The sequence below is a fragment of the Mytilus edulis genome, chromosome 3 (assembly GCF_963676685.1).
Source record: "Mytilus edulis chromosome 3, xbMytEdul2.2, whole genome shotgun sequence".
NCBI lineage: Eukaryota > Metazoa > Mollusca > Bivalvia > Mytilida > Mytilidae > Mytilus > Mytilus edulis.
The window spans coordinates 77,157,445-77,168,201 of record NC_092346.1 but is presented as its reverse complement, the minus strand read 5'-3'; the positions used below and the strand labels follow the sequence as shown (position 1 = coordinate 77,168,201).

The 10,757-nt window shown below is 32.8% G+C and overlaps 1 protein-coding gene across 1 annotated transcript; it reads right to left on the bottom strand.

Moving 5' to 3' along the window:
* On the bottom strand, nt 1-10,740 carry LOC139517462 (non-neuronal cytoplasmic intermediate filament protein-like). Its single transcript, XM_071308546.1, has 9 exons — nt 10,602-10,740; nt 5,461-5,952; nt 4,623-4,712; nt 3,878-4,063; nt 2,844-3,123; nt 2,531-2,656; nt 1,692-1,912; nt 940-1,247; nt 1-258 (listed from the first exon to the last, which is right to left on the bottom strand). Exons 1-9 carry the CDS (start codon nt 10,646-10,648, stop codon nt 254-256), a joined length of 1,755 nt encoding a protein of 584 aa, XP_071164647.1. The 5' UTR covers nt 10,649-10,740; the 3' UTR covers nt 1-253.
* Nucleotides 10,741-10,757: the final 17 nt, after the last annotated feature.

Genomic DNA, 10,757 nt, shown 5'->3' with positions numbered 1-10,757 from the left:
ATTTTCTAAAGCAGTACATTTATATCATCTAATCATAAGATAAATCAATTCATATAGTTGGACGGATTACAATAATTTATGTCATATTTACTACTTTTATATAACTGTTTTTTGAATTCAAAAGAAAATATAATTCTGTTAAGAAGCAGCTGTACGTTGCAATGCAGGAAGTCATGTATTAATTAACATCTATACAATTAGTTTGGTGCTGTGAAGTTTCACTCGATTGCTCATTGTTTGATATGCACTCTTCTTAATCTGTGAAAAGAACAAAAATCATGTGCAAAATGAATTTGAATGCATTAACTATTGGTGTGTGGATTAAGGTTTAGCATTCGTATTCGATGACTGTTAAATTTTAAAGAACATTTGATCTTCTATACAGACAAGATACCATAAAATAAAAGTAGCAATGTGTGATCATGTGTTTCTGTGCTAGACTTGTGGATGACTTGACACTATAGTCATTCTGTATGACCTTTTATAGTTTGCTGTTCGGTGTGAGCCAAGGCTCCGTGTTGAAGACCGTACTTTGACATATAATGTTTATTCTTTCACAAATTGTGACTTGGATGGAGAGTTATCTCATTCGCACTCATACCACATCTTCTTATATAAGACATGTGGATCCACACGTATCACTTGGTTCATAAAAAATGTCATTGTTTCGACATCACAGTAAAAAAAATCGAATTTATGAATTCGTCGGTTACTTACTTTCTATTTCAATGTTTGGTGTTCCTGTTGTTCCTTTAATTTCCTCTTAAAGTTGATATGTTTCCCTTGATTTTGGTTTGTAACCCGGATTTGTTTTCTCTCAATCGATTTATGACTTTTTAACACCCGTATACTACTGTTGCCTTTATTTATATACATTATTTGTGTAGTAGAATAAAGAACACTTCGAATATGTCTTGTAATAAGAACAAAACAACTTACATCTATATTTGTTGTGATAACGTCTGCAGTACCCAGGTCTGTAGGATGCTTGGTGATAGGAATTTTTATGTCCACCGGTTCCTACATAAGTACGTGTAACTGCAGGGATGCTGTAGCTAGACGCTTGTGCACGTGACACTGCAGGGGTGTAACTAATCGTTTGTGAACGTGTCATTCCAGGGTTGTAGCTAGCCACTTTTGTACTCGTCATTGCAGGGGCGTAACTAGCCACATGTGTTCGTGTCATTGCAGGGCTGTAACTAACCACATTTGATACAGTGCTTTCGTAATTTATTGGTGCACTTAGTCTGAAACGGAAAAATAATGTGAAATGAGAATACAGCATAAAAACGAGGCGGTAGATGCCAAAGGGACAATATAAATTAATGTTTCGAAAAAAACACTGACAATATTGACAACGCCACGGTATAAAACGACAAAAAGACAAACAACAGTACAAAAAAATAGTTATAAAATAGATATTAAAGAGACACAATAGAGTTTTTGATCTATTTACAAATGTAAATTCTGACTAATTAGATTTATATCGCATTTATGCTAGTAACATACACGGCATATTCCTTGTAATGAGCCCGTTCTAACCCTTTCAAAAGAGAAACACACCAAAACAGAACATTTCGTTTCCGTAAATACTTTCTTCGATGTACTTATTGTGTAATTTACATGCATGGTTTTATTTTGAGATGGTTCCAGTTGTCTCTTATTATCTATTTCATGTTTGTACATTATACCTTCTTTCTTCTTCTGCCAATAACATTTTCATAGCTTCAATTTCAGCTTTAAGTGGTATATACGAATCCTTTGACACCTTTGCTTCTTCTAGCTTAACAAACAGAACATGTTGAATCTCTTTAAATCTTTTCTCCATCTCTTGAATTTGTCCAAATGCCCTTGACCGTTCTTGTGCCAATAAAGCTTCTAATGACTGTTTTTGTTGTGCCATTGCGCCTACCTAAAATAAATTAGATTCCTTTATCAGAATTGCGTTATTTGCGCACTGATTTCATATATTATCGATCCGTTGGGGTTTTATGTGCTGACTGGAATTTTTTGAAAAGATTATGAAAATTAGAGAGAGAGGGAAAAAATGTAGGAAGAGGTTTTATGTTTATTGATATTAATTCTGATAATCTAGCTATCTGATTGTATTTATGACTTCCCTGATAGAGACACAAGGTTGGTTTGTTTACTAACTATATAGTTGGAAGGAATTCAGATTAAACATATGAACATCGGGACAAACATGACAACGCGATCGGGACAAACATAACAACATCGATCGGGACAAATATAATTGCATCGGTGTGTTTTTTTTTCTAACTAGTAGGAAAACAGATTTGATTAAACATAGTATAAGTATAAGATAGAGCATTTTGTTGGTTCTATGTTTTACAAGATGAACTCAGGACAAACGAGTCTGACGCAGAAATTGTAATAGTATATACAAGACAAATACCAAAAAAAGATGTATCAAACTTACAACTGTTCTGTGTTTGAAACAATAAATAAGATATCTTTTCAGCAATAATTCTTAACCTATAGATTGACTCTTATCGTATGTATATCTTACTTGTGATTCTAAGGCAGCAATCTTAGCCTTAAAATCTCCGACACTGCCCATAGCATAAGACTTTTCTTTCTCCAATCGCCCTATAGTGTCAGCGTCGTTCTCCATCTGGGATTTCAATACAGAAATCTGAAGAAAAAAAATCTCGTATCATGATATTGAAAGTTGTAATATATTGTATCTTGATTGAATTTTTCACAAACATGTGTTTTTATTACCTACCTTTCCGATGCTTATTGTAGATTTTGGTGAAGAGGAGATTTGACAAATATTTGTCGAAGGGTACATTATTAATTGAATGTGTAAACAAACTTACGCTTTTACCATATCTGGATTCAATATCAGACTGATGTTTCTTCAACTCGTCTTCCGCCGCATGTCTTACTTGTCTGAGGATGTCTGGGATATTTGTATCCGTCTTACTCAGTTGTCGTATACGTGTCTCCAGTGACAGAATATTGGCTGTTGTAGCCTCTAATCGTTGTTTCAGATCAGCAACATGCTGTCTAAGGACATTGTTGTCAAACTCGTATTTTTTTGTTGACGCAGCAAATGCTTCCTCTACGTCTTTTCTAGTCTGTAGTTCTCTTTCCCATCTAAAATGAAAATTGTCTTTGCAATGTCAATTAGCATCTGATGCATTTAAAAACATGTTTTGCCCTTAGATTATAAGGTAACGAAGTTTCTTTGTTACACCAAATGAACATTTTGAAAATGGTTTATTCCATTATTGGTGCTCGATCATTTAAACTCCGAAGTAGTTTACATGAAAGATAAATAATGAGACAAAAGGTTAACTAAAAGTAACTTAGAGGCGGTCGAATATTAAAATGAATTAAATTTTAAAAAACAAGACCTTAAAAAATGGACAAATAATTGTTACACAAGTTTTCTTTTCAACATTGTCGAATTGTCCGCCGGTTGACCCGGAAATATCATTGACCTATCGAACACCGCTCTTACAAAAACATGACTTTTCAACGTGAAAGTGTAACGTTTAGCAGTCAGGAAAAGAAATAAACAAGCAAATAGCAATCATAGGTAACACAAGCAGCAACTAGAATACGGAAGACCATTTTGCTAACTCAGCTAAAACATGTCGTTTATTCAGGTAAAATGTATTCTAAGGCAAACGAAGAGGGCAACGTTAGAAAAGAAATCAAGATACAACTATGAATAAATAAAAAGATACCAGTACTATCTGCAAAAGTAGTGAGTTTATGTGCCATCTGTCTTTCTTCGTCTTATGATATGGTTTGTTTCCTCTAGCATTGTTCTACTGGTTTTGAAAAAAAAATACAAGTAATTTGACAATTTGTACCGATAGAAATACCGTAACTTAATTATTACCTTCCTTTGAAATCTTCCCTATCCCTCCTTAGATCTGCTATCTCTTTCCTAAGACTTGGGCCTTCATCCAGTGGCTGTGGTGCCGATCGTAGTTTAGCTATTTCTTGTTCTAGACAACTTATCGTCTGCTGGTAGCTAGTGACATTTCCAACAAGCTCCCGGTTCTTGTCAACTTCTAGTGCTAATCTGTTGCAGTAATACATTTATTTTGTTATTTCAATGGATTCTTTAACTTAATAAAACTATATCATATTCGTTAAAAAAAATCATATGTTTGTATAATTTATTCAACTCGAATGACAAAACAAATATGCATTTACTATTACTTATTAGTATGTTATTATATAGAAAACCTGTGGACCCTTTGAGAATTGTTAAACTGTTAATTGTTCTTAACGGTTAATAGAAGATGTCACTTTCCCTGCAGTGAGAATTGGGTTTGGCATCCTCATTCCGACCGAACATGGTTACGAATTTATACATTCCTCACACCCAAATGAATGCTCCTCTTTATCAAGGATTTTACTGCATGACAGAAGAAATCCAGGGATTACCATTTTTCTCTACCCTTTCCCCGAATTACAAGAGTTCATAAATTCATAAGGTTAAAAAATCTATTTTAGTTTGAATTATTTCCTTTTGTGTTAAGACCGAGAGAGAAAGGAACTGAAAATTGATGTAAGGCATTTTAACGGTTGGTGATTAAAAAAACATAGTTTTTTTTCTTTTTCATCAGTTGTATTACCTCTTTTCCAAATCCTTAGAGGTTTGAATAAAGCTTCCATACTGTTGTTCCAAACTGTGCTTATCTTGTACACTTCCTTGTAGTTGTCCTCTGTAATAGTAAGTACATTTAACTCATTCACTATTTGTTTTTAATAATGTTTTTTTTAAAACATGGTGATTACATTGATTCTTTCGTGAATCATGGAATTTATGTGGAAGTAATTTGCTTTTGCTGAGTACCTTTTTTAGAAATATTTCACTGAATTGTACCCAAATGATCGAAAGGTATATTCGTTCTGCTTTAATATCCGTTAAATTATAAATTACATGTATATGTATGACTTTAAAATATCTCAATTAAGAATATATAATATTTCAAAATAACTTCTTTCACAATGAAAGCCATACATCTTTTATCATGCTCATTGCATCAGTTGGTTTGAATTCAATTCTATTTCGATATAATTCGAGTGTCATAAATCGACAAATCTAGTATGTTAGAGCTTAACAATGTCACTTAGTAAGTGGGTGTTTTTCAGTCAAAGAAAACATAATAGTATCAGTAGTACAAGCTATAAATTGATTATGTATTTGACATCAAAGTTAGGTGTTTAAGTTCGTCAAGAAGCTATCTATATAAAGGGTATACATCCTTTTTCTACTCGCCTCCGATTTGCAGTTTTTATTTTACCCCTTTAGTAGCTTTGGTCTTTCTTATTAGATAATAGGAAAACAATGTTCTTAAGCTTAAAATTTTATGTTTAGATTCCATTGCAATATACGAAAAAATAAACAAAAAAAGGGGAATATGAACAACCTTTGGAAGTATTTTTTTCTTTTTTTTTTCTTATACCTACCTTAAGTTTGCGAGTTCGTATTCATATAAATCCTTCAGTTTTAAGACTTCGTCTTCCAATATTTTAGTTGATTTCAGGAATGCCGAGGAATCGATCTGTCCACGTTGTTCCCAAAGCTGTCTAACTTTGTTTATATATTCTGACAACCTATCATTTAGATGTTGTAGCTCTGCCTTGTCCTCTAACTTAATCGTTCTCTTTATTCCATAGTCATTACCTCCCCCTGACTTTGAGTAACTCAGGTTAGTTACTCCAGTATTAAAGTCATCCCCACCAGCGGAGCTGTACGACTCCCAAGCTTGTTGTGTGGACGGGTAATAGGATGGTGATCGAAATGTCGTTGTTCTAGGACTTATAAAGGCATTTGTAGTTGTCTTGTATTGGTAGGGTTGGTCATAGCTTTTGTACAAGTAATTACTTTTGTTGTTGGGTTTGTATGTGCAGCTTCTACATGCCTTATCATTATAGAAATTTTTGTAACTGGTATCATATCTGAAAAAAAATATGGAAGAGTTAAAAGAGTACCAATCAATGTAAAGTTGCTGTAATATTAAATAAATGTGCATTTTTTTAATACGCATGTATTCCTGAAAACGGTCCAATCTTGATTACTCAGTGCATAATGGATATATCATTTGTAGTTCTGTTTTGAAGAAAGGTCATACAAGATCCTTGAAACATGCGAATTTTTTATATTTGTTTCAAAATATGTTTCAATACTTATCGTATTGTTTTGTGCAAATAACAGAGCATATTTTTCTAGTTTTATTTGAATTCATTATAATAGGTTCAATCATATGGTATACAGTAAATCATCTGTTTTACCTATATATAAACAAATTTTTTGGGATAAAATCAGTCAGTCACATGGTTCACCCTTGTTCCACTTTCAATGCTGATATTCTTATCCTTGTAACAGCTGTACACGTCTAGATTATGCGTAACTCATCTATAGCTAAATGGTCAGTAAATTGTAGGTTAAAACCAAATCCAAAGTCAATTATTGACGTACAAGTCAATTATACATCAGGTATATTGTTTTGCTTACTTTGACAAATTTGGACCAAGTTCCGCTTATGTTAAGGATGTATTCTTCTGACGATTCAGTCTCGTTGAACTCCCGTTCTGGAATTATTTCCAAATATGTGATACAAGTGGAAAATATTAATGAAATTAAAAAATGTTATAATCAAACTTAACTCTGTGAAAAAAAATGGATATTTCCAATGAGTAGTTTTTGAGTAATAATTATTTCAAATTTTATTACCAATCAAGTCACTAGACAGTCTTTTTAGCCAGAATTTTGAGAAAATGGGTGAGGAATACAAAAAATGATTTTACTAGAAACATGTACATCCCACATCATAAATTTGACCCAAAAAATCATCAAAATATGATAAAACTTTCTTAAACCTATAGTTTTTTTAATTTAGATTTATTTAGATTGGTCCCCTCCATTTTTATTGAAAGTATGACAAAATTGTGGAATTGTGATTTTTTTCATGATAAAATTTAGCCCCAAAATAGGTTAAAATTGATGAAAAATGGGAAAATCATCAAAATTGTGTACTTTCCAAGGGCTGTAGCAAAAAAAAGAAGTGCACCACCATATGATTCCATCAATTATTTTTTTACAATCATATAAACCCAAAAAATCAGGTTTAGAAAAAAAAAAGTTTAATTCTAGAAATTGTTGGCTCTTCAGAGGTGTACATCCTTAAATACAACAAAAACAACTAAATATATCGCAAAACGCTCAGTGCTAAAATCCACCAAAGAACTTAACTAATACACATACAAAATAAATGCTCAGTGCTAAAATACACAAACAAACCTAAATATATGCCTTCACCAGAAATGGTAAGTATATTGTTTTTATCATGAAATTTACAACCATCACTTGAAACTTTAGTTGTTGAAATCTAAACCTTTGTCTCTAATATTTCAAAGAAATCGATATAGTTTAACGCAGACCGCCAAGAGGACCCAAAATGAACGGCAAGCAAAAGGACTTTACCACATTACCGCTTGCACAACATGGAAGTGGGGTAACAGGAGACTTCATTTGTACCAGTACAAATAAAGTTAAAAAATATTTGTGTTCCCGTTATATGTTTTAAACTAGTAGTTGGCTGATTGCAGGACAAATTAATTTCACTTCGTGGCATTGGTTGTTTTACCAAGTATATTAGACAGGCATATCTGTATCTAGTAAAGGACAAATTGGTATTTAGATAAAAAATATATCGAAATTGCATGATTACGGGACAAATAGAAAATTTCAGAGGGGAAAGTTTTTTTCAACGTATTATCTAGATTCATATTTAGACACATATGAAATGAGGACACCTTGAGAACTTCGCGTGTGTACAGCACAGCAACATTTCAACAGTGTGAAATAACTTTTCGTCAGGAATAAGAGAAAAAGATAATGAAAACTGTTATAAATCTGGTCTGTATGTTCTCATGTTGTATTGACATGCTTATTTACTAAGAAATGTTCTTATCACTTCAGCATATGAATCAAAGATAGGACTTTATGTATGTAGCTAAGTAATATCCATTAAAAGATATGGGTGTTTCAACATTTTCTATGGAGTAGTTTTATATCAAAAAGTAAACCACAAGAAGTTGAATAACATAAAAACAGAAGCTATTGAAATAACGTACCATGGACACAGTTGAGTAACATCATATGCACTATAAAGAATGAATATTGTAGCGATTTAAACTTAAATGGACTGTAAAATAAATATTTAATGCATTCAATTAAAGTCACTGTTGTATCCAAGTATGTTAAACCTGTGTAGGTGTGTAAGAGCGAAAGTTATTACTAAATTGTTTCGATGAATATTTGTAGGTAAAAATGTAATATTATTTTCCAGTTTTGTATGTCAAGATTAAAAATGAATTTGTTAAAAAGCAATAAATAACTTTAACATGCCACGGTGTTTTTTTTAAAGGTATATGCATGACCTCCATTACACCCTTGGTAAGGAAGTAGTCAGTAGTTACTTGAAAACAAAATAAAAAAAAGTCATAAATCAAATTAAATTTGGTGGCCAATTAATATTTGAACTAAGAAAGGCTCATTTGTTGGATTTTTTTTTCACTTACTAGTATATAATTATAATTGATTATGAATAAAATAAGATGTGGAATTATACAAAAAGATTAAAACTTAATGGTACACACCAGTAAACGAAATTTATATGCAAACAATTGTCTTAAACAATAGGTAGGATGTCAAGCTCCAAATCGCTAAAAGTTGAAATAGGCTGCGAATAAATTTACAAGACAGTCTTAAATTCTGTAGAAATGGTTGTGTTGCTGAACATTCCATTCCTAGTACAGACTAGTGCCTGCTGAGGTTTTTTTGTCATTCTGCATTGTTGACATGAACCATATATCAATTATTGATTCTGTCTATTTATTTATTATTTTAGACATTTCATATAATGTTGTTTTTGGTTTGTTTTTTTTGTTGTTTTGTTTTTTATTTAGTTTCTTTAGTGTGGTAGTCATTGTAGCCTGTGGTTGTAAGAGGGGGAGATTGTTAATGAAAGAGTTATTTGACACTAGCAAAGTATTTCACATGGTGACAATGATTAAAAAAACAATTCGGGTCTAAATCTCCACAGTCTAGGCCAGTAGTAAATCAATGGACAAACTATTGACAAACTGTCAAGGATATAGCATCTACATACATTTTTTAAGGAGAACACTTGAAGATATACACTAAGAAAATCCCTAATCAAGTTCCTGATTTGATACAGACCCTATATCGTTCAACTAGAAATAAGTACTTACACCTTTTTTTATATTAGTTAGAGGAAGAGCAAAGGGAATACAATGGAACCTACAAAACGCAAATTAAGAACTTTATTATTGACACGAAAAACGACAAAAACAAGTACGTGTTATACAGCTAAAAAAATATGAAAGCACAAGTTCCTATCAACAATTTACACGAAGTCTAGCTTGAATGAAAGATACTATAGGGTCCAACAATGTTTTCGCCAGGTTGATCTCGAGCATAGTGTAATTTGTCACTTTGTATATTTTTTGAAGTAAATGTCCTCAATGTGGTTGTGCATCCAAACAGATTTGTCCGTGTGTGCCTTCTACAAATGTACGTGTACAGCAAACCAAACGCCAGAGTAAGGGGACATGTATGGACTTGTGTTAAGGATTTATAGCCTACTCCCACCTTTATTTGGTATTAAGTTCGGAATTATTACACTGTTGATGCTTAAACGCACCTTGGCGACCGTTGGGTAGGTATCAGATTTTTAAAAGACAAGAACAAAGATTGTCCAGTAAGCCATTAATTTGTCAGCCCACTCACAGCGCAAGATAGGCAGGTGGTAATTCTCATTGAATCTAGCAACATTTTGAAACATAGACAACCTTTACCTGCTAAACAATATTCTTGCAGAACTCAAGCATGAATATCAAAAAACAATGATTCTCATCATTGATGCAACGTATCTTAAATCTTTTCAAGTTGGGACCTCGGACGGTGGCCGAGTGTTGAATTCGACTCCAATCTCCATTAACGAGGATTGTTAGTTTTCCTGTCGAATATTGGTGGTTCTCATCGGTCATTTCAGCTTCCTTACTCCTAATAACTGACCGCCACAAAAAGCCAATCGTGCCGAAAGTGGCGTTAAACACCCATCAATCAATCGTCTTTCCATACTGCTTGGTTTGATATGCATAAATACTGCATTAATATCTCAACTATGAGAGATAAATAGTAACCATTTGTTCTATCGTACTGGTATTTTACATTTACTCTAATTTTAAAAATACCATTCTATCAAAAGCTGGTTGTTGTGCTGTCCCTACTAAATATATTTTCACTGTTCACATAGAATGTTGTCTCAAAAAAAGATCGAGCAGTCGAAATACAGTAGCATCTTTGGTCTTGTATCATTTAATTCATTTGGTGTGCTCTAGAGATTCCATGGGTGCTTTTTTCATGTCAATAACTTGATTTCGAGCAGTTTTTCACAATTTTCTCAACAATTATCAAACAATCGAGACTCCTAAATTCGTAACAAATATTATTCTAAACACGAAACACGAAAAACATATGCAGCTTCAGCTCCTGAGTAAGTCATGTTATACTTTCTTACCTTGGATTTTGTTTTCTCCCAGAATTTGGATTCATCCATGGAAACATATTCGACAATCTTGGTCTTGCTTAGATTATATCTACCGAGTCCAGTCTACGAGCTAGAAGTTTACAAGAGTTTCACAATGCTGCGCCTCTTTAGGATGACGATTGTAAC